The sequence below is a fragment of the Tenrec ecaudatus genome, chromosome 4 (genome assembly GCF_050624435.1).
Source record: "Tenrec ecaudatus isolate mTenEca1 chromosome 4, mTenEca1.hap1, whole genome shotgun sequence".
NCBI lineage: Eukaryota > Metazoa > Chordata > Mammalia > Afrosoricida > Tenrecidae > Tenrec > Tenrec ecaudatus.
Window position 1 is genome coordinate 61,598,824 of NC_134533.1, and position 24,493 is coordinate 61,623,316.

At 50.2% G+C, this 24,493-nt stretch overlaps 1 protein-coding gene across 1 annotated transcript in view; it reads left to right on the forward strand.

Moving 5' to 3' along the window:
• The window catches only part of SCUBE2 (signal peptide, CUB domain and EGF like domain containing 2), an 84,726-nt gene that overhangs the window by 33,278 nt on the left and 26,955 nt on the right, over nt 1-24,493 (forward strand). The window contains exons 8-12 of the mRNA XM_075546102.1: nt 2,557-2,673; nt 3,536-3,658; nt 6,119-6,235; nt 7,965-8,087; nt 15,277-15,483. Of these exons, the coding sequence (XP_075402217.1) occupies nt 2,557-2,673; nt 3,536-3,658; nt 6,119-6,235; nt 7,965-8,087; nt 15,277-15,483 (687 nt within the window). The remainder of the gene's footprint in view (nt 1-2,556; nt 2,674-3,535; nt 3,659-6,118; nt 6,236-7,964; nt 8,088-15,276; nt 15,484-24,493) is intronic.

Below are 24,493 nucleotides of genomic sequence, written 5' to 3' on the forward strand. Positions count from 1 at the left end.
TTTCTGATAGTGACTGCTGTGTGCTCTCTTATATATTTAGATTTATTCATCGATATGCAAATATGAACTGGCTACTGCCAAGCCTATATTACATACCCTTGGAGCTAGGAAATTTTCTTATTTTTTTCCTTTGATAATTTCCCCTTTATTTCTCTGTTCCTTCTTTCTGCAACTCTTCTTCGTTGGCTGTTGTAACTCTTGGGTTGACACTCTTCTTTGTATTTTTGTTTTATTATCTAGGAAGTTTCTTCAATTTTATCTTTTTTGGGGGCTCTCAGAGCTCTTATCACAATCCATACATCCATCCAGTGTGTCAAGCACATTTGCACATTTGTTGCCATCATCATTTTCAAAACATTTTCTTTCTACTTGAGCCCTTGGTATCGCCTCCTCATCCCCTACCTCTCATGAACCCTTGATAATTTATAATTTACTCCCCATGCAATTTTATCTTCTAATCCCCCAATAGGGTTCTTTTAAAAATTTGTGTTTCTGTATTTTATATTTTTAAGAATTCTAGTCTGTTCTCTGATTATACTTTTGTTCCTGTCTCATGGATGTTTCACTTGTCTTTCTGGGGAGATTAATTGTAAAGATCTTTAAAAACAAAACACAATGATCATTTTCCCCTATATCGCCTTCATTTCCTCCAAGTTCCTTATTTGTTTGATTTAGTGTGTTTATTTCACATTAGAGGAGCTGAGGAGATGGTGAGGCTTTGAGATCTCTTTTCTGTGTCTAGACTTTCCTCTGTCAGAGCCTCACTCGAAACACACAACAATCCTCTAGCCCTTTAACGCTTCCTCCCCGCCCCCCACTATCATGACCCTATTCTATCTTACAAATCTGGCTGGACCAGAGCATGTACGCTGGTACAGATAGGAGCTCTTAACACACAGAGTCCAGGACAGACAAACCCTCCGGACCAATAATGAGAGTTACGATGCATTGAGGGTAGGGGGGAAGGGGGGGAGAGAAAAGGGGAACTTGCAATGGTCAACGTATAACCACCACTACTACCCACCCAGGTGACCAACAACAGAAACATGGGTGAAAGGAGACAGTGGACGGTGTAAGACATGCAAACAATAATGATTTATAATTTATCAAGTGTTCATGAGGGCAGGAGGGTGGGGGAGGGAGGGAAAAATGAGGAGGTGATATCAAGGGCTCAAGTAGAAAGAAAATGTTTTGAAAATGATGATGGCAACTTATTACAAATGTGCTTGACACAATGGATGTATGTGTTGTGATAAGAGCTGTAATAGCCCCAATAAAATTATCTTTAAAAAAAAAAAAAGAAAAGTTCCATCATCTTTTAATTCTACTGTCCATGGACTTAAAGAAAATAAAATAAAAACCTTCATACTCTCCTATAGAAGACTCCCAACCAATCATCCTCTCTTTTACCTCTGGCCTTCTCTCTGTCTGGGGCGTAATTTGGTATCTCTGATCCCTGGGCATTTCTGTGATCCCATGGCTCAAATCGGGACAAAGACAAGGATGCTTATTCCCCTAGAGATATAAAGCCCTGGAGACCCAAGGGGGCAGTTCTACCTGGTCCTATAGGGTCGGGATGGCAGGGAGTGAGTTTTTGATGGTCCAAATGAGCTTACCATCGTTGACGCCCTCTGCAGACCAACGTGGCTTCCTAAGTTTCTGCTGTTCCATTTACTGTTCCTTCATTGACATGCCCAGTCTAGAAGTGTTTGCAGTTTTTACTGACGTCTCCTCTCATTTTCCTTGGATTTTAAGCACATGTTCTTTTATTCTATCCATCTGTTCTCACTTCAGTGAGCTTTGGAGAGGACATGGAGGACACGTGTGTAATCCATCTGTCATATTTCATTAGCGCTAAGTGTCCCGTCACCGGGTTTTAAACCGAAGTAGCAGTGCAAGCAGAGTCAGGTTTCTGGGTCCTGAGGGACTAACAATTGCGGGAAGGTTGGCTAGCGCTTGCCTTTGACTTGCAGGCCCCGGGGAAATGCAGGACTCCGAGGACGAGGCTGCCATGTGCTGCTTGTTTTCTCCTCTTGGTTAAACTCTTTGTGACTAAACAACTCTGGTTGCTTTCCCAAGTGGCTCTGACAGGTCTTTCCCCTTTCGGGAAAAGTGAAACCTGACAGGTGTCCATTGGCAGTCATTAGGCTGTGACAAAGGAGTCCTGGCGGCTGATGCTGCCCTTTGCTCATTCTCCATGTAGAACGCGGGGGTTCAGGAGGAAGGAAGGAGCATTTGCTCCACTTTGCGCCCCCAGCTAGCCTGCCAGCTGTGGTCAGCGGGAACTTACTAGTGACTGGCTCTGCCAGGGGGAGGCGCTCCGCTGCAGGGAGAAAGGGGCAGCTTTACCCTGTCGAGGAGTCGGGGGAGCGCCACCGGCTCATTTGCAGCAATTTCTCTAGCTTATCCACAGATATTTGGACTATGTCTCTACATATCCCATCATGCTTCCTGGCATCCACCAACTTTACCAAAGTGTTGGCACTGTCTCTTTTTGACATCTGTATCGGTACCTCTCCAGGAAGCTAATGCCTTCCCCTCTTACCTCCTTGTCAGAAACATGTGCCGTCAACAATGGAGGCTGCGACCGCACCTGCAAGGACACTTCGACAGGTGTTCACTGCAGTTGCCCCGTTGGATTCACGCTGCAGTTGGATGGGAAGACCTGTAAAGGTAGCCCGAGCCTCGCCAGGGAGAGTGGAGGTGCTGGTTTGGAGGGAGGCCCCCGCTGCTGAAGGCAGCTGTTCCCTTGCACCCCCACCCTCCAGATGGGGTCATGATTCACATCGACAGAGCTTTTCTTCCTGGGGCGAGTGGATGGTTATAATTGAGGAAGCTTAATTAGAAGCAGTGTAATTGCATTAACTGTTGAGAAGATCAGCCTCTGCACGTACTAAGTCATCCATTTCAGGCAGTGGCCTGATTCGGAAAGGGCACAAGTTCAAGGGAACATCGGTTTGCCGACGATCATATCACCCGATCATAAATAGCAGCCGAGAGATTGCTGTGTGAACAGCTGCCAGGGTGATTATCGGGAACAGTTAATGAATAACCGAACGATGGACTGTTACTCATGAAGAGAGGCCCCAGTGACCTGCTGGTATTTCCCAGGCGAGGTCAGTTTGTCGGGATGATCAAAAGAGAGGAGACAGCCAGTTACAAGGTGAACCTGAGAGAAGAGCAGGTTGATTTGCGTATCAGGACTCAGCTAGAAGCTTTGAGGCTATTGTCCCGTGCTAGTCCCACTAGCGTTCCCCTGGGAAAGCAGTGTCCCTGCAGGGACTGCAAGGGGACCTCGTCTCGGCCCGGTTTCCGCGAGGCCAGTCTTAAAAGACGGAGTGAGGCCCTTGTCTTTCAATACGGCTTCGGCCAGACCAGGCCATGTGTGTACCTAAACGTCCACACACACCCCGAGGGGGTTTTATGGATCGGCTCTGTGCGTGGCTCTCTGATGAAGCGCACGCACGAGCGCGTCAGGGGTGTGCGGATGGTGAGGCCGGGCGGCTGCCTGATTGCCCGTGCCCGCCCGTTACAGATGTCGACGAGTGCCAGACCCACAGCGGGGGCTGTGACCACGTCTGCAAGAACACTGTGGGCAGCTTCGACTGCAGCTGCAGAAAAGGATTTAAGTTACTAACAGATGAGAAGTCTTGCCAAGGTAGGTGCCGACCTGTCGCTCCGCTGTGCGGTGCCCTGTTGGGCGGAGCAGAGAGGGCAGAACCGGACCCCGCAGAGACCAGGGCGCTAGGGGCTTGAAGGACTCGCTCATTCATCCCACCTGCAGCTTGAGCGCCCCTTTTCTCTGTGAACCAGAGGAAGAGCTTGCACGTGGATTCGGCTGCTGATAATCAGGAGAACAGCTCACAGCTGAATTTGCTGCTCGATAGGGACTATGGCCTGGAGGGTAAACAGGGCTGGATCGGGGTGCTGAGGTTAGGAATGCCTTTCCTGGTCCGACATTTATTTTAATGTTACTGACTTTATCACAAACGTTTCCGCTACTAACAATGAGTCTGAGGAAGAAGAGAGTGTTCTAGGATCGATTGCGGTGATGAGTATGCAATGTTTCTTAATAGGACTGAACTATCGAATTGTAGGATACGGGAATTCAATGCCAATAGACTATTAAAAATGAATACACTTTCTAGCCCAAACTTAGGTTCAATCCACAATCAAGCTCACACGTCACTTGTTTTTGTCCTCATCGTGTTTGTGTGGAAGCCTTTGGGGCTAAGGGAGAGAAGGGCAGAGAGAGAGGGCGGGACTGTGTCGAGGGGATGTTGGTTGGGCCTCAGGGAGGGGTCCAGACTCCTCAGCAGCACCCCCTCCTCCCTACAGAAGCGGTGCAGCTATGGGGCTGCCCTGGGTAGCTGATGTCGTTGAGATTAGTAACGATTTTGAGTGGGCAGGGTGGCGGGAATCACTTATACCTGTAAATGAGCTCCTTTGAAGGCCTACTGACAGGTAGAAAGAAACTCAGGAAGTGTGGGCTATCGTTTAGTCCTCTTCCGTTTATCGACAGAACTGCCTGGCTTATTTTTGTTCAGAAAATGGTCCTGAGCCTCTCTCTAGAATGTCTGGCTTGACTTCAGATTGTGAAGACAGGACTGTCTAGTTTGTACCATGTCCATTGTTTGTTTTACCCCTCGCTCGGTTTGCTCTTCCCAATAGATAACTTGTCGAAAAGTTCAAGTGTCTCCTCGCCTTTAAAGCCAGCAAGGGGGTTCATGCTGGACGGTCCCTGCGTGGGCTGACTTGAGTTTGCTTGGAAAGCAAATTTATTGTTGCACACACTGCTTCATCATGTACAGAGCCAGAAATACTGTGTGAGCTGTGTAAACACATTAAAAGGAATTAGAAACGTGATCTCATGATTTCCTGGCAAAGCGAAATCTCACAGTGAGGAGCCAGCGTCAGCTACTGAACAGGCCCTCTTCCCCGACAACCGGCGGAGATTAATGGCAGATTTTATAGCGTGGTATCCATGAGCAGGCGAGAAGCGGACTTTTCCTCATTTTTCCCTGGCCAGTCTTGGTAGAACAAATATTTGCACAGAACAAACATGCTGCGGAAATCGCCGGGATTTCTGGGATGAAGAGGTTTTGTAAGAACGTGACTTCTTATTTCACGTTTTCATTCCTCCAGCTCCCTCCAGATGTTTGGTTTTTATTCATGTGGTTTCTCACGGCACACTCAGTGTTGAAAATATGGTCTAGTCATGGTCCGGTTGGCTTCTATACTGGTTCTGGTTTATCCATTTGAAGCCCCGGTCGTCATTCTGTTGAAGCCTTCCAAAGAGTTCAGAAAGGGGGATACTGACAATTAGTCTGCCGGACAGAGGTGAGGACCAGACTAGAGGGAAAGGTGTGATTCGAATGACAAACGCAGTCTCCTGAGGTCAGTTTCCATGACTCCCACGGGAGGCGAGGAGACGGTGGACAGTGGGGCACAGGGAGGACTGAGTCAAGGTGAGGAACAAGATCAGGGCGTCAGCCCGGAGGATCCAGTTGGGAGCGTCAACACCACCTTTCAGTGTCTGCAAGAGAACATTTCAGGGGATCCGAGGGTCAACACGTTCTACTGTGGAGGGCGCCTGGGGTCCGAAGACTGCTTCTAGGAAGGTCAGGGAGAAAGCGAGAGATGGCAACCAGATCTCTCTCTGCCCTTCCGTGAACCACGCCCAGTACAGTAAGTGCTGCTGTTTGAGCAACAGTGATGCAGCGATAATGATGCTTAGCTAGTGCCTTAGGACGAACACGATTCCTTTTAGGTAAGCTATCTCCTTTGGCTTCATTTAAATTGTTTAAATTACTCAGCCCTGGGGACAGGCGTGGGCAAGACAGATGACTGGAGATTTTCGGCAAGTGCTGTTTGCAACAGAATTTCGACATAAGGTCCCTGGCCGTGAATAAATGAATAATGCACACGCTGTCCTTTCTTGCTCACCACTGAGTGGGCAGGAGAGGAGAACAGACGGTCTTCTGAGACGGTTTGTTGTTGTTTGTGCTGTTGGTCGGATGCAGCTGGTGTTCATTATAAACACATTGCTTCCTCCCCTCCTCCTTCCTGGGGGGGGGGGGTGTGTGTCTCAGCTCCTCTCTCCCTTTGCAAATTCCAGATGTGGACGAGTGCTCTCTGGATCGGACCTGTGACCACAACTGCATCAATCACCCGGGCACATTTGCATGTGCTTGCAACAAGGGGTACACCCTCTATGGCTTTGCCCACTGTGGAGGTGAGAGCACCGCCCTTCAGAGGCCAGAGGAAGGCAGAGGCTGGGCCTGGCAGGGGAGTGGGCGGGCTGAGGTGCCCACATTTCCTCAGATCAGGGGTCTTTATTTTCCTCCATGGGGAAGGAGGGGGCGGATGAAAGGCACATTTCTAGTCCCTGGTCTGTGGTAATGAGTTTATCCGCCCCAGGGCAGCATCTGCTGGGGGCAGTCTCCCACATTTATCCCTGGAACATGTCGAGTGTGAAAAGCAGCCGAGGGAAGAGCAGAGCTCTTTCAGCTGTGAACTCTTGATTGGCTGCAGAGAATGGGAGGGTCTCTGGGGAGCGAGCACCCTATCCTTTGGAACATCCCAGCAGAGAGTAAAGTCACAGTCCCCAGAGAGGCCAACGCCATGGTCCTGCAGCACCTAGGTTTGGACAGCAAAGCCTTGGTTCTGTCCTCACTGTTGGCTCTTTAAGCTAAAGTGGGTCATTGAGTTTCTCTCTCTGCCCCGGACCCAATTAGCTGCTCGGTTTGACGTCATATTACACAAGCTCAGGTCAAGACATCTGTGGCACAAATCAGACTTAGCATCACGGGCTCCCCACTTCCCTTTCCCAATGATCAGGCTCACCCAGAAAACAGATTTAGGGGTTCTGATTCAGAATAGCTGAGCCTTCCAAGGTGATTATGAGGGACCTCAAAGTTCTGGGACTCATTGGTCTAAGGCAGCGGTTCTCAACCTGTGGGTCACAACTCCTTTGGGGGTCGAATAACCCTTTCACATGGGCTGCCCGATTCATAGCAGTAGCAAAATTGCAGTGATGAAGTAGCAATGAAAATCATGTTCTGGTTGGGGGGTCACCACCACATAAGGAACTGTATGGAAGGGTCGCAGCATGAGGAAGGTGGAGAACCACTGGTCTAAGGACTGTGTGTCTGCCCCACTTCCTTGTGCCCGAGGCTTGAAGAGGGACAGGCATGATGGCGATAGCTAGCGCTGTCCCCTTCTCATGCCAGCGCGTTCTTAGCCAGGCCAGACACATCCTCTCATCATCCCCCAGGAAAGCCCGTGCAAATGTACATCTGGTTAATTGGGGGCATCCTCCGACCTGGACCAGTCTCAGGTTGATGGGGGGGGGGGTCACCGCAAGTCCCTTACCTTCTCTGTTCCTCACCTGCATCCTATGTACACACAATGTTGTCGATTTCTGCATAACCACACACACACACTCGCACGCGCGGCTTCAAAACCTCATGGAAAAACTCCATGACCTTTTCATTCCATTTTCTCAGGAGCTTTTTGACGCCCCTCTCATGTTTGCATATGTATGCATGTGTCTAGGCTTTAAGAGTTCTTAAAAAAAATTGAATGAAAAATTAGTAAGTAAAAATTAAAAAACAGAAACAGTCAAATGACCTGGGAATGGCAGGGCTGATGGAGTCAGTGGGGGAGTCCTGGTTCGCTCTGTCTTCCTTGGGCCGCCCCTGGGAGGATGAGGCGGCTTTACACTGGAATTCTGCGTGATGTCCGAGGTTGCCCCTTCCTGTGTGTGCCAAAGGGGGCAAGGGTTTGCCAAGTGTGGGTCCTGAGTCCCGCCTGGCACCGAGCGGGGAGTGGGTGTGGGTTGGTGGGGGCCAGGCGTACATTCTGAAGGCCAAGTTCGTCCCTGTGGTTTAGTCAGTTTCCATCGAGTGTCTCAAGGGCGACTGGCGATGGGCCCCTGTGACCGGGTGTGCTTTGTTCCACAGACACAGACGAGTGCGGCGTCAACAACGGAGGCTGTCAGCAGGTCTGTGTGAACACAGTGGGCAGCTACGAATGCCAGTGCCACCCTGGGCACAAGCTCCACTGGAATAAAAAGGACTGTGTGGGTAAGGGGCACTGAGGCGCACTCCATGCGTCCCCCGCTGCCCGACTGGGACCCAGAGCGCAGCTGGCCGCCCCTCCACAGCTGCCCTTCTTGACACAGTTCAAAAACAGGAGATATTTGCAGGCTCGTTGGTGTTTCCTTCTTTGCTTCCTTCGTGGACGTGGAAGCTTCTGCTTCCCTGGTTGCTTTTCTGCATGACATTTAGCACGCCAGAGCCTCTTTTTCACTTGGTGGGAACTAGTTCCGTGCTCGGTGCTCGGTGGCAGCTCTCTCTTCTCTTTCTGACATTGTGGGGCTTTTGGTGCATGGGACGGAATTGTCACTGTCACACCTGGAAGTCTCCTTCTCTCCCTAAGTGTCTGTGTTTTATCCTGTTTAGAAGTGCAGGGGCTCCTGCCCAATAGGACAGCCCATGTGTCCCTGCAGTGCGGTAAGAGTGGTGGAGGAGACAGGTGCTTCCTAAGATGTCACTCTGGCATTCACCTCTCTTCAGGTGAGTGGGTCCCAGTCCTCAGGGCAGGTGTTCGTGTCGGGCAACACGGACAGGCCTTCCTGGCTTCTAGAGTCTAAAACAGATGTCCCCTCACCTCCAGAGATCGACATGCTGACATCTCACATAACAAGTGTTTGCTTGAGCCTGTGACGGATTGAATCATGTCCTCCCAGAAAATGTGTGTGTAAATCCTAACCTTTCTGCCCGCAGTTATAGTCCCATTCAAGGGCGGTCTCTTTGTTTCATTAAGGAGGCAGGATTCGCCTAGGTGTGTCTTGAGTTAGCACTGTAGATATCAAGGAGATGAAACAGTGAGCAGAGACGGAATAAGATAGAGACCCCTAGAGAGTCAGGACGTAGAAGCTGAAGAGAAAAGACCTCCCTCCAGAGTCTCCCACGAGAGAATACCTTCCCTGCGAGCCGGCACCCTGACTTTGGACTTCTAGCTTCCCCAATGTGAGAAAATCATTTCTGTCTGTATAAGCCTTCACCTGGGTGCTATCTGTGGTAGCAGCACCGCGTAAGGAAGACCGAATTTGGTCCTGGGAGAGTGAGGTACTGCTCTAACAAGACCAAAGTCGTGGGCCTGGACAACGGGAAGAGGCAGAACTGGACAACGGGCAGAGGCTGGTGCCATAGGCGTTCAATGGTCAAAGCTTCTATTGCCTCGAAGAGACTATTGGTGGGATTATGGACATCAAAGACAATTGTGGGGCGGGCTCAAAGGAAGTGAGAAGAATGCCAGAGAGTCTCCTAGAGAATGCATATGGCGCCAGCGATGGGGTGTTGTTAGATAGTGCGTGTTACATGGGCCTCTGGTGAGGCTTAGAAGACAACGGTGAACATGCCATCACACAGGGGAGGAAGGCTGTCGCTTCTGATGCAGAGGCAAGCAACTGTGCTCACCCATCTGGTGGAAGGTAGAACGTGTAGGTGAAGAATTGGATATCTGCCCGCCGCGATGTCTAAGCAATCTAGAGCCCAGGGCCGGCCCGGTCTGTCTCTACTGCTGACTGTAAAACACACGAGGAAAAGGGTGGGCTCAAAAATGAACTATGCAGGATGAAAACAGAACTTAAAGATTTGCAAAATTGTACTCAACGAACTACAGACAAGAGTCGTAACATTTCCGTCAAGGATGTGGCCACACAAACTTTAAAAGAGTTTGGGGCGTGATGTGATGGGGTGCAGAGAAAGATGGGACTTTCTAGTCTCCTAAAGAATTACAGTCTTGGAAACTCACAGGGGGAGTCCGACTCTGTCTTAGAAGGTTGATGGCAGTGAGCAGTGTTTTTTGTTTTCTTTTGGTGTGTGTGTTGGGGGTGGGGGAGGATGGGGTGAATGTGTTTTGCGTGTAGCAAGGGCATACATTTGGGGGCCAAAGAATCAAATATTATGTATTGAATTATGTCCCCCAAAGATATGTGTTGTAAACAGTACCCTCTAGGCCTGTGAGATTTGTTAATGAATATAGTTTATGGTGTGCCTTGATTTGACCTCTTTGGAGATACAAGAGATTAATTAAACAAGTGAGCAGAGTAGGAGTCAGGTAAGACAGGTGGCGCTCTCCCAGGGGACAGGAAGCAGAGCTGCAGAGACAAAGACCTTCATGGGGAGGGGTATGCATGGGGAGAGGAGAGAGAGACAGATAGACAGATAGAGACAGGCAGCCTTTGCCTAGACCAGGCTTCTGAATTTGGACTTCTAGCCTCCTAAACTGGGAGAATAAATTTCTGTGAATGCTGTCCACGTGTGACAGACCTGTTCCAGCAATACGAGGGACCCAGGACCATGGCCCATGTAAAGTGGGGGTGGAGGGGGACCTGCGCCACGCCCAGGATACACGGGTGCTTTGCCTACCTGTTTGACAATCCACGTTCTGTCTGTTAGGACCGCAAGAGGCCTACTCTGTCACCTGTGGGGATGCCGCTCCTCTCGGGAACAAACAGCACAAAGCAAATGACTCTGCTTTGGGGGGTAATTACCACATCTGCGTGTTCTCTGCGACTCCCTGATTCCCAGGTTTCCCAGCTTCATGGTGCTGAGGAATGTTGTTTCCTTCCTTCCTTCCAGAACGCCCATTCTAGGGTCTTCCTCACGGGGCGGTCCCCTGAGGGTTGCCTTTGTTTCCTTTGTTGCCTTTGTGACCTCAGCACCGGGTGCCAGGTGCTCTTGCCGGCGCCCTTGACCCTGTGAACCGGCCTCCTCGGGTAACAGACCCTTACGAGGCCCTCAGTGGGCCAGGAAGGTCCCGCTCAGCCGCGAGCGAGTCCTCGTGCTGGCCTGGGCTCTGGGCTCTGACACCAGGGGCATCTTCCCCATCTCATTGCCGCTGGGTCCGTTTCAACTCCTGACAGCCTTTGTTCCCCAGAGCACCTCAGAGGCCCCCAGGGAATGTATGCGGGGTGGGCACATGGAGTTGGGAGGAGACTAGTGTGGGCAGAGCAAGGGGAGCAGGGACTCTCCATGGAGAAAGGGCTCCCCGCCCACCCTCTGTTCCCAGTTTGTCAGGAGGGCTGTTCCTCACGGTGCAGACACCTTGCGCTTCTATGCCCGGAGAGCTTCTGAGGGGCAGTGGCTGTGGATACAGATCTATGTGTGTGAGCAGAATTAGGCCCGGCATGTGGGGCTGATGGCTCACATGTGTGGACTCGCCATTAAAATAGGCTACCCAGTGTATCACGTGTACTGCTTCATGTAATCCGCACGACAACCTTCATTCAGTTTATTGTCACTCTCCTGAGACAGGGAAGGAGACCGCAGCGCAGAGAGGTGAAATGCCAGACTCACGGTGACTCGGGTAGAGAACGGTGGGCTAGCACGTCGGGCCCAGGCAGTCTGGATCCAGAGTTTTAGCCACTGCCCTTCAGCTGCCTCTTTGGCCACTTGTTTCCACCCAGCCAGAGCAGACTTCAGGGTCTGTTTCCCTGACTCCTCAGGGGTGGGTAGTTGGAGATTTAAGCCACTCCAACAAACCAATAGCCATCAGGCCTTCGGTTTTTTGCTATTTACTAGGCAGTAGGCTAAACTTTTTTTTAAATTATCTCGTTTAATTCCCATATAGCCAGATCATGTTGGGAGTGCAGTTATTTATGTCCATTATACAGATGAGGTTCCTGAGGGCAGAGAGATTGAGTAGCATGCTCAGCTTCTCCTCACAAGTAAAAAAAACTGGAATTTTATATCAGGCTGTTGACTCCAGAGCCTTGAACCTGTGCTAAGGACTGCCTGGAAGGAGAGCAGAATTTTGTATATTGGGCCCTCTGGGTCGGGCCCTGAGTCCCTCCCAGATCTTGGGGTGCCTGGCCACGTTTCCTGAGCGCCATCCTTGTCTGGCATAGGCGGCTCCCTCTGCCCTGTCCTCCTAGATGCGGGGTTTTAGGAGTGGGTCCTTAGCCCTGCCCCTCAACTGTCTCGTTCCACTTTGGACTGGGAGATTCCGGTCTCCGTTCACAGAAAGCCACCCCAAGAGCCCTTCCTCCTTCATCTCCCTATTGAGGCCATCGTCAGCTCTTTCACTGTTATAATTGTACACTCGGTTTATCTCTTATTGGAGGGTCAGACATGAACTCTTCGGCGTTTCCTGGTGTTCCTGGTCCAGGATACTACACACTTTGTGACCCCAACTCTTCTTGGTCTTGGGGTTAAGAGAGGGGCTGCAGCAAGCAGAAGTTTGGGGGTACATAGCATGTGGGGGGAGCCAGCGACAGAGAGCTTACATTGTTCCTCTGACATTTCCATTCCTTTGCCTCTGACGGTGACGTTTCTCACTTGTTTCTTTCTGAAGATGCTGCCACCCTCAGGACAAGTGTAACCTTTAAGCTAAATGAAGGCAAGTGTAGTTTGAAAAAGGCTGAGCGGTTTCCCGAGGGTCCGCACCCGGTACTACCAGGTATGCAACCAGACAGCTGGCGTAGGGAGCACCCCTACATTCTGGGAAAGGGGTAGGTGACAGCTGAGCTCAACGTCCCAGGGAGGGCCCAGAGCCATCCACTGGCTCAGATTCACCAGGGCCTCCTTTCACAGACTAGGCATGGGGGAGCCCTGGCCTCCTCAGCTTCCTTTGTGAGGTCCTGCTGGTGAGACTCAAGGAAACCGGTGATTTCACAGTGATCAATGAGGCATAAGATATGTGGCAGCTTGTATTGGGTCCAATTCTCTCGATCTTAGAGTTTGTTTCAAACAGGTCACAGCAAATGAAGAAAGGCCTGGCTCAGAAAAGGTTCTTTTTGGACGATGACTCTCCTGCAGGTCTAGATTTTGGAGGCAGTGACCCCCTTGGCTGTATCATCACAAACACCATCCAGGGAGGCCTGGCCTTACTGGCAAGAGCAGAGCCAGCACGCCCTTCTCTCCTGGCTTGTGCGCCCCATCCTGTTTCACAGGATATTTTAGAGAGGACAGCGCAGCAGTAACAGCCGTTGTGTTGCCACTATGGGCAGCGGAATGATTCGGAAAAGGGTGCGGGAGGGTGGCACGACAGGATGACTACCGTCGGTGCCACTGAATGTACGTGCAAACCTGTGCAAGGGGCGCGCCCTTTGTTGCATGGTTTTGAGCGCCACTAAGGGCTGGGGTCCCTGTGTGCAGGACGCTTCTCTCCCCAGTCCTTCCTCCGCTGAAGCAGACAACCCAGCAGAAAGATCACTCGAGCCATTTCTTTGACCTTCTGCATAAGTGGCTAGCCAAGTTCAGGCTTGGGATCACTGTTTGATAAAATAGTACGCAGCTATTAATTCCATGTTGGCAGTCATGCCCAATGACATAGGAAAATATTCTTTCTAGACAGCAAAGAGGAAAATATCAAAGGGTCACATTTGGCATAGGTACTACAAGGCAAGCTGTGTAAGAAAAAGTATGCCTTGGAGGCAACAAGGAAACTCAGTCTGGTCCTCTCGTTCATTGTTGCCTACATCTGGGGGGAGGGTGGTCAGTGACTCTTTTTATTCTTCATTTTTCAAATTCTCTACAGTGACCACGTATGCTCACTTTTAACTCAGAGGCATTATTTCAAAATAGATTTGGCCTCTAGCTTAATTATTGATCTTGCACCAGTGTTGTTCTTGTTGTTTCATAAATGTACCAAATTGACGTAAGATGTGGCCATCCAGGTTAAGCTGGGCGAAGGGGGGTCTATGTGAACTTTCTCAGCAATGTTCATGTAAACCTAAAAATGATTTTTAGAACAGAAAAGAAACAGATATGGGAACATTGCCGGAGAAAAAGGTTCAAAGTGAGCGTCCGGGTAACTTGCTATTGAAAGTTGGCTTTCTGAAAAGTTAACCTCAGGTCAGCGAAGTCTATAATACAGTTCACTGTGGTCAGATTCAATGCAGCACAATTTCAGATGAGGGGCTAACGAGTGTGGATGGTGTGTGGACCTGCTCTTGGGGCCCGATGGACAAGCTTTGGCTAAAACATTCTCTGGAAGCCCTAGGGTGGCGAGGCGATGGCCAAGGGCAGGAAATGGGATATGCAGAAGCCTATAGCAGGCACACACGCACGCTCTCATTCCCATGCCAGACGCCTTCCTGACATCGATTGGTTCTGTTGACTCTTCGTGTCATGCATTGCTCCTGGTCATTCCACATGAGACATCGCTGTGGATGTGCTTTGCAGCTGGCCCTTGGAGTCGGAGTTGGCCCAAGGTCAGGTTGAGCTGAATGCAGGAGCTGGCTTCCTCTCTAGTCCTGTCCTCGTTCCTTATTTGAAGCCTCGGCCCGGGCCTGAGAACTCACAGACCAGCTTTAGAGAAGCCCACTTGGAGGGCATGTGGGCGCCTTAGGACTCAGCTGTCAGCAGAAAGGGGTGGGGTGGGGGTGGGGTTGGGGGGAGGCGAGGTGACCCCGGTTCTCCTCTTCCATGTATGTGGCTGATCCATCGGAAACACAAAGCATTGTTTATCCGTGAAAAGAATTTTCAAGAGCTAAACTGCAGCGTTACCCAGAGGCCACAGTGCGTCTTCTAAACCGCAGTGTCACGCTTGCTCCCAGCCGAGGGCTTGCAACGGCTCCGCAGCTGGAGCGAATCATCTCGTCCCCGCAGCGTTGTGTAGAGGAGTGTTTAGGGCATCGAGCGGCTGTGCAGCTGCGCGCTTTGCCGGCGTTGGCTCCCGATCCTTTTGTTTCCTCATGCAGACACGCGCAGTTCAGTAAGAGAGAGCTTCCGCTACGCAAACCTTGCATGCAGCTCGGGCGAGCAAGTCCCGGGAGCCCCCGGCCGACGGAGCGCCACTAAGGAAACGCTTGTCACTGTTGAGTTTGAGCTTGAGGCTAACCAAAAGGAGGTGACAGGTTGGTTGGAACGCAGTCTCTGGTGCCAGGCTGCTCGCAGCTTGCTCCTTACTTCTTTGTCTTTCACGGTTCGTCTTTCTTGGGGGGAAAGCGAATGCGATGACTGAAGTATCTCCTGTTTTGTTGTTGTGGTCCCCCCGCCCCGCCCCCCCAAAATAGTAAATTGAATTGATTTGGATCCTGAAGAGTTTTATCTGCTTTCTAAAAAACCCAAAGCTACCATTTTGGTCTACACATTTTGATTGGAATGGACTGCTGCCCAGTCGGCTAAGTGCCCGCTTCCAGGTGTCCCCCATCCTGTCCCACACGGAACTTTGGGTGTTGGTGGGTCCTGCCGTCTGTCTGGACATGCTCACGGGCTGCAGTCTGATCCCCGCCCACTGCCGCCCCTCTTGTTCCCATAGCATCCTGTGATCTGAGCTGCGTGGTGAAGCGAACAGAGAGGCGGCTCCGGAAAGCAGTCCGCACGCTCCGGAAAGCGGCACACAGGGAGCAGCTCCACCTGCAGCTGTCCGGCCGTGATCTGGAGGTGTCTAAAAAGGGCCCCCGGACCTCTGAACGCCAGGCTGAGGCCTGTGGAGTGGGCCAGGGCCACGTGGAGAACCAGTGTGGTGAGTGGCCTATTGATAGAACCTTCTTGCTAACCGAACCGCAAGAAACACATAGGGCCACCCAAAACAAATCTGGCCCATTCTCCCTTCTCAGAGCTTCTCAGGTTCCCTTCAGAGAACCTTCTGGACACCACCTCATTTGGAACTGCTGCATGGTGTCTGCCCATCTGCCCATCTACTAGACTGGAAGGAAGCTCCCATGGGCCCAGGTGCAATCTCCTTACTTTTGTCCTCTGCACCTGGAAGAGTGCCTCCTTGTGGGGCAATGCAGTAAATGTTGGTTGAGTGGAGGGACGAAAGGAAGAGGTAGGATCCCTGAGAGGGTGTGCTGCCTTCTAAAGGTCTGAGGGAGGGAGGGCCTTGGAGCAGCTTGATTCCCCAGCTGGGGCGAGAAGAGACTTCCCCGGTATGTAGAGGACGCTCATAAGCCTTTTCTCCCCCGCCCCCCCCCATCTCTCTCTCTCTCATCACCTCTGGCTTGCCTATGGGGACCTTTGTACAAAGGTGAGGTCAAGGGACCCTCAGCTTCCTGATGGGATTCTGAGCTGCATTCCACCCACGACACCCACGAGTGCCAGGGTGGTGGTACTCTGTGTGTGTGCGTGTGCGCGTGTGAGTGTGTGCGCGCGTGCGCGTGTGTGTGCGTGTGCGCGTGTGAGTGTGTATGTGCGCGTGTGTGAGTGTGCGTGTGTGTGCGCGTGTGTGTGCGTGTGTGTGTGCGTGTGCGTGTGAGCATGTGTGTGTGCGCTTGCACGTGAGTGTGTGTGTGCGCGTGTGAGTGTGTGTATGTGTGTGTGTGTGTGTGTGTGTGAGTGAACTGGCACTTCAGTGCACTGGCTCCTCTGATAAAGCTGGCAGGAGGTCCAAGGTGGTCAGCTTGAAGGCTTGTCTGCCCAGAGGGGCTCTTTTAGACAGTTATGGGAGAGATAAGGACGGCAAACCTTCCTCTTCCATGCTTTGGACATGTGGTCAGGAGAGCCCAGTCCCTGGAGAAGGACGCCATGCTGGTAAAGTGGAGGGGAGCAGAAAGGAGGAAGGCCCTCAACGAGATGGATGACACAGGGGCTGTCACCATGGGCTCAGGCGAGGAACACTGGTGAGGGGTGCAGGAGAAGGCAGTGGGTTGCTCTGTTGTGCACAAGGTCGCTATGGGTTGCGACCACCTTGATGGTACCGACAGCCACCACGACCTGCAAAGTCTTAGCTGGAGCACAGCGAGCTCTTACCTTGTGGTCATTCTGGTAATGAGATTGAGTTCTCAGAGTCAGAATGGGCTTCATGGCAGCGGGGCTGCTAGCCCAAAAGCTAAGCTCCGAGGGGGCTCAACAAGTTTGTGAAAAAACTCCATGATCTTTTTAATGCTGTTTCCCATGTCTGTGCATTATCTCACTGAATTCTAAGGGTGGCCTTCGGAGATAGGCGCACATTTTGCCCATGAAGAGATGAGCAAACAGGCTCAGAGGGGTAAGGTCTCTTGCCCAGATCCCATTTGTCTGGTCCCACACAAGGAGCTAGAGACGATGGGCATCCCCCCCGCCCCCCCCCCCCCCAGTGTGAACCGTGCCTTTGCCGACGTGTATCTGGAACGAAGCTTGATCTAAGGAGTAAGGAATCAGCGCTCTTGAGGAAGCAATGCTGAGCCTGGAGGCTCTTGTTCTAGAAGACTGTCAGCAGGAGCCCCAGAGCCCAAATCCGCAGTTTTGCCAAAACTCAGTAGAAGTCAAGTGCAACTGCCACTCAGGCCGGTTTGAAGAGAGTCTCAAGCTTTCATTCCAACTGACTCTTAAAAACTAAAAACAGCAGGCAGGGGACACTGAGCTGGTTGGTTTATTGCTGTTTTAAATTCTAAGCATTCTAGTTTTCATGGTGGGAGTGGCTGTTGCTGGGTGAGTTGCTCGACTTCTGTGTGGACTCTCAGAGGCAACTAGTGCCCCTGTCCCCCCCCCCCCCATTACTTATTCTCTCAGGGAGATGCCCTGAAAGGTCACCGCATGGCTGGTGAAGGACACAGGAAAAGCCATTTCCTTAGGGCTGTGGCCGTGGTGTTCCGAGGGCTGTGGTCCAACTCCTAATAGGATTATCACTCGGTGTCCCTGGGTAGCACAGAAGGTTAGACTGGACTACGACTGAGAGGTTGGCAGTTCAAGCCCCACCCCAGAGGGGCCTTGAAAGAAATGCCTGGCGCTCTGCCCCCGAAAAGTCACAGCCATGAAAACCCCATGCGTCTCAGTTCAGCTCTGAAACGCCAGGGCTGCCCAGAGTTGGAACAGTCTCCTTGGCAACCAGTGCAGCTGTCCCAACGTGCCCGGATGTGCCCCTGAGATGCTTGTCATTACAGGCCTAGTTTGCATGTGCTTTCTAGAAGCTCCTGTCTCAGGAGCACTCTCTAGCAGAGGACGAATTGTGTAGCATCCATGGGGCTAGACTGGTTCCACTCTGACAGCAGTGTTGAAGATTTTACCACGAAGAGAAAATCGCACAGAGTTACCAGTGACATCCCTGTACAGGAAGGTGTAAAGAAAGGTCAGGTGTGTTAAGAAGGAAGACCTTTGATCCAGCCAGCACAGGGCTCCATCAAGCCATAGAGCATCCATGTGCCTGTGTGTGAGTACCTGTGTGCGTCTCACATTCCTGGCCACTGGCAGATTTTGAACTCTGTCTTCAATGGAGACAAGGCCAACACACTGCCCCTGAGGCCATTCTGGCTGCTAGTGACCCCACAGGGTAGCATGGTGCTCCTGAGGACTTCTAAGATGGTAAGGCTCTGCAGACAGAGGCATCTTGCTCCCACAGAGCAGCTGGTGGGTTTGAACCTCAGACCTTGCAGTTAGCAGCCCAATGAGTAACCCACTATGCCGCCAGGGCCCAGGATAGTTCCTTTAGACAATTATTAGTCAGTGGCTCCCCAAAGAAACCCCAAAGAGTATTTCTGAATTACCTGGAAGATGGAGGGAGGGGGTGGAATCACTGTTTTCCTTCTAAAAGACTTCAAATTTCACTTTAAATGGAAAAAACAGTACATGTTTCAAACCCTATAGAAATGTTTGCACTAAGAGGTGGATGTTCTCCCCACAGCTCTCTCCAGCCCCTCTGTGAGCAGTTTCCTGTGTGTTTCCCACATCTGTTTGGATGCACATGAAAATTAATGGAACTTTATTTATTTAGTCAGTGCATACTTAGCCGAGCACCACTCTGGGCCAGAGACTTTTCTAGGGGCTGTGGCAATCCAGCAGTGAAGAAAATCCAGGGAAAGCCTCAGCCCTCCAAGCTTATAAATCTAGATCATATGTTCTCAAACTTCTGTGGCCTACGACCTCCTCCTCAGGGGGGAAATGACTCAGCACCCCCTGGTAATGACAAACTTTTGTACTTCAGCTCACGATCCAGATTAAAGTGTAGGTAACACCTGTGCCACCCCCTGGATGCTTCCCCCATCCCCGCCGGGGGGAGGTATCACCCACTTTGGGAAATTACTGCTCTAGAGGAAAGAAACAGAGGACAAACCAATAAACAAGCAAATGTATCCTGGAGCAGATGGTGGTAGGGACTTGGAGAACGAGTCAGCAGGGACAGGGACGGGGAGGGACTAGAGTGTGCTGGGACGAGGTGAAGGGTGAAGAGGCACGTACTCTCCCAACGGGGTGACTGCGTGGTGTGGTCTGCGCAGAGGCATAGGGACGGGAGGAAGCAGCTATGGTGCTGTGTGGGGAAGAGACTTACCAGACAGCCTGGAGAGGAGGCCACATGATTAGCACTGCAGAGAGCAGGAGGGGAGAGCAGGATAAACAGTGTCATCCCAACACCTGCCGCCCAGCCTCCAGTATTTCGGGGTCCGACTGAGTATGACGGGGCTCCGCAGGGCCTTCAGGGCTGTGATATTCTTTGAGGAAACGAATCAGCTTCAGGTTCGTAGAGGGCAAACCATTTGTATTATGCAGGGAGTTACTGGGGGGCCAGAGAACACAAGCTGGGGACTGATAGATACATCATGGTAAGGACTCTGAATTTTTAAAAATCTGAGAACAGAAGTCGATAGGTAGGTTGGGCTGAGGAATTACAGGGATCTGACTTGTTTTTTTTGTTTGTTTTTCAAAAAGCAATGCTCTGTTGAGAATAGACTGTCGTGAGGAAAGAATTTTGGGGAAAATGTATGGATATAATACGAATAGTTGGTTAACTTGTTTTTAACTGTACTGTAGCCAATAGTGGTATACTTGTGGGGCTGCTCACTGCCAGGTCAGTGTCTCGAAACCACCAGCCAGTCTCTCAGGCAGGGGTCCTCAAACTACGGCCCACGGGCCACATACGGCCCGCCGAGGATATTTATCCGACCCGCCGGGTGTTTTTACTGTGTTTTGTTTTTTACTTAAAAATAAGATACGTGCAGTGTGCAAAGGAGTTTGTTCATAGTTTTTTTTAAACTATAGTCCGGCCCTCCAATGGGCCTGAGGGACAGTGAACTGGCCCCCTGCTTAAAAAGTTTGAGGACCCCTGCAATGAGAAGGCTTTCGACCCCATAAAGAATTCGTCTCAGAAACTCACAGGAACAGTGCTACCTGTCCTCGAGGGTCTCTGTCAGTTGGAATGGACCTGGTGGCAGTGGTTTCTTGTCTTGTTGAGTAGCTCTTGGACAGCTTGCTGAAACAGGAGTTGCCTCCTTCCTTGTAAAGCTTTCTAGTCTTTTGTGAAGATCCCAGTGTTTCGCAGCCATACTCCTGTTGCAGACAGTGCTTCGTAAGTCTCCTCGGTGTGTGTGGTAGGAGAGACTTGCAGACCTACTATCACTGGGCTAAAGAGCATGCGCGTGTGACACTGTGACATGTGACAGGGATGTTGTCAGGGGCTGCCAAGCCTGTGCCCACTCAGAAGAACCTTGTGTCTGGTCCCGGTCCTTGGTCCTCCTCACCACGATGGGGCTGTTTGAGCTCAGGCTGCAGCCACCAGGTCAGTCCATCTTTCTGCAAATCTTCCTCTTTTGTGCGGATGCTCCACTTTACCAAGCATGATGTCCTTCTCCAGGGACTGCTTTTTCCTGAAAGCATGTCCAAAGTGCACGTGATGAAGTCTGACTAACCTTGAAGTCTGACTTAAGACGAAGTCAGGCTATACGTCTTCCAGGACAGATTTGTTTGTTCACCTGTCAGGCCAGAGTATCGTCAACATTCTTCAGCACCGACATTCAAATGCACGGACTCACCTACAGTCTTCCTTGTGCATTTGGAACGGAGAGAGCCTGCTCATGTGTGTCCCCCAAGACCACACCAACTCCTTCCAACATCCTGCCCACACCCTTGCCACGCGGGCTCTGTACTCGGTCTTTTTCATTGTTACCAATCTGATAGGCCAAAAGCGATGTCATTGTCATTTGCTTTTCCTTGATGCTCAGAAAGACTGAGAGTGCTGGTGTATGTGAGTTTGTGAGCACTTGAAGTTCTTCTTCGGAGAATATGTTCTTTGCCTATTTCTCCAATAAATTGTCATTCTAATATTTTTGAAAATTTATTTTTAAAGTTCCAAGTTACATCAAAGAACACAGTCACTTTGGGCCAGCTGAAGGCTTTCGTTCTGATCAATGGTTTTGTATGTAAGCCTCATTACTTTGACATCTGGGGACTTCCGGGACCGCCTGCTCTGCAGGTGGCCTTTGTGCCATCTGTGATCTAGTTAGCAAGATGGCAAAAAAAAAATTCTCTAAGGAACAAATTCCTTAAGCTCCACAGTAATTCCTAAAGTCCTTCTTGTCTGAAGAAAAATTAACTATGGTATGGACTCATTCCCAGCTAAAGCATAAATTATTTAAGAAATGTATTTGCTGATATATATATAAATATGAGAGTGCTTCCAAAAGGCCATGGAAAAATGAAATGGAACGGTAACAAAAATTTCGCACACACATTTTCGAAGCCGTTTGTATATGTATTTTAATTTTAAAAACAGACCGCCCAGACAACTGGCAAGTCCACTAGTGCCTGGATTCTTGCACTCAGCACTCGTAGGGAATTTACTCAACTGGAGCCAGTTCTGTTATTGGTAGATCCCACAAATCAAAATAGAACACAATAATTACATATCGAGATTGATAAGAATACCAAGCAGAGACGCTTTCCTAAAACAGAAAAAGCCTAAGCTGAGTTTTACAGGCTGTATAGATGATGCCTAAATGGGAGGCATATTCCAAATAGAGGAATGGTGTAGGGGAGGTGGGAAAGAGCAAGCTGTACACTGGACTAATTGGCATTTCAAGATCGGGGCAGTGGTGATTCCATGATGCAATTCTGGCCTTCCAGCAGGAGGCTTGGATGCAATTCTTAACCGAAGCACTTCAACACAGCCACCACCTGTCCACCAGGGGCATTTGTGTGCTGTTGTGCTGAACAGGTTTCAGCGGAGCTTCCAGACTAAGGTAGACTTGGAAGAAAGGCCTGGCAGGCTCTCTCCCCAGTCAACGTATGGAAATCTGATGGCTCACAACTGTCGGATCCAGTTTTGCATGGGGTTACCATGAGTCATGGGTTGACTCAGTGGCATCTAATAACAAGAAGCCCAGAGTGCAAGATAGATGGGATGTGTATCTATGGCTCACAGGGAGGGCATGGCCAAGTCATGGAAGACCTTGACTTTGTTGCCAGGGAGCCTCAGCTTTATCTTTTAGGTGGCGTGGTGCCATCAAAAATTGAATCAGGGGATGTGATGTCATATTGGTGTTCTAGAATGATCTTTCTGACTGAAGTATAGACAATGAATGGAACAAAAAGGCCATTTGGGAGACTTTTGAATGCTTTAGATAGATGTGGAAAGTTGAGAAGAAGCAATGAATTAAAGAAAGATTTAGGCAGAAAAAATAAGTAGCATTTGGTGACAAGTTGGACTGGGGACAGACAAGAGGAAAGAATCGGGGTGAGCTCAGAAATTTCTGACTTGGTCTCTGATCCTGGCATCTGCTTCCCATATGTCCCCCCTCTCACCAGCCCTGTTCTCATATGCAGGACACACCTAGAAAAAGGCTGTGGGTTGGTTGACTGATTAGATGAATGTAGTCGCTGGGGGAGAAATAATCAGAAGAGATTTAGAGGAAAAGCTGGAAGAAACAGGTGCTCGAGAGAGCATGAGAAAGAGGTGAATAACTTCGGGGTGCATCAGCGAAATCCGAAGTCAAGCTCATGGGGTTTGTTGACCAGACAGTGACACCATCAGAGAAGCATTTAGAAAGGTGACTCAAATGATAAGATGTCACCAAGCTAAGGCAGGGAGAAACAAGAGGCAAGGAAACGGCTTTTGTGGTCATTCTGATAGGATGATGGGGATGAAGACTAGGGGGTAGACAAGAGGGACACAATTGTAGGATGCTACAGCCGACTGGAGGGGACCGAGAGGTCAGAGGTGACTAGGTTTTGGAGCTGTGGTGATTGGGAGAGTAGAACGTCATTCATAAAAAGAGTAAAGGCAGAAGGGCAGGAGCGTCTAGGCAGGAGAGGGCAAAGGAATGGTCTCCTTGGGTTTGTTGAACTTGAGTTTGAACAAAACTTCCAGGCAGAGATGTCCATGAGCATCAGGCAGGCTAGAAAAATGACTTCATCACTGCCGTTCTGCATCAAACTCCTAATGTCCCCGTGTCCACGGACGGTCAGATTTGACACCTGTTCACACGGAGGACGAGCTCCCGCTCCTGTTTAGAGCCACCCCGACTGGCCCCCAACCCTCTTGTCTTCTCAAGAATGTCACACCCACTGTTTCCACCATCTCCCCATCTTGGAGGCTCTTCTAGTAGTACAGCAGTGGGTCTCCACCTTCCTCATGCTGCTGCGACCCTTTCATACGGTTCCTCAGGTGGTGGGGAACCCCAGCCATAAAATTATTTTCACTGCTACTTCATAACTGTCATTTTGCTACTGCTATGAATCATCATGTGAATATCTGATAGGCAGGATGTATTTTCATTGTTACAAATTGAACATAATTAAAGCATAGTGATTCATCACAAAAACAGTATGTAATTATATATTGTGGACTATTTATTTCTAATGACAAATAAATGAAAATTTGCGTTGAAGCGTGGTGTAGCATGGGTAACAGTCTTAATATAGCAACAGTACAGTACATTGCTACATTTTGCGATGGTATGCATAAAAAGCCAACATCAGTACAAAGGTTGAAATCCAGGTATGGTGTCTTGGTTCCTAAGACCATCGGAAAAAATATGTTTTCCGATGGTCTTAGGCAAGTCCTGTGAAAGCGCCGTTCAACTCCCAAAGGGGTCGAGACCCACAGGTTGAGAACCACTGTCCTACACCCGCTGTGAGATCATGTCCAGCAGCTCAGAGACCTGTCGCCTGTGTAAAACCAAGGACCTGCCACGGACTCCCCACTTCTCCCCGGGCGTTGCCGCCGTTCTTTGCAAAGAATGGTGGCAACTCATTGCTTTCGCGTCTTTGGCACCGATTTTCTCCTCACCGCTTGCCGATTTGTTTCCATCCCCCGCCTCTCCACCCGCATGGCGCTTCTGGTTTTGTTTTTCCAAGGTTTCTGACAACTGGTGTGTTGTCCAAACTCGTTGCCAGCTGGCATTCCTCCCTGCGGGCTCCCTGCAGGCACAGGGCATCATCTCTGCCCCTGGAAGCACTTTCTTCCCGTGAGCTGGGGACACCCCGCTTTCCTTCCTCTGTGGCTGCTCTCTCTTCCCATGTCAGTGCTGGGTTCTTCCGTGACTGTCTGCTCCTTAAACACTGTCCCCGGACTCGGCCCTCTCAGCCCCCTTCTCCTAGACAGCCTCATTGGGTCCTCGAACTTTTAACCGCTACTCGGCACTGACGGCTTCCAAACTACGCTCTCACCTGAGGGGTTGAACGTTTTTACTTAAGTGTTCTTTACTTAAAATTTAACTCATCTATATTTTTTAAAATGTATGAATGCTGACTTCAAATTATATACTTTATACCGTTGTCTAGTAGTTGATGCACATTATGAAAGACATGTCTAAGGCAATGATTGATTGAATCAACAAAAATTTTAA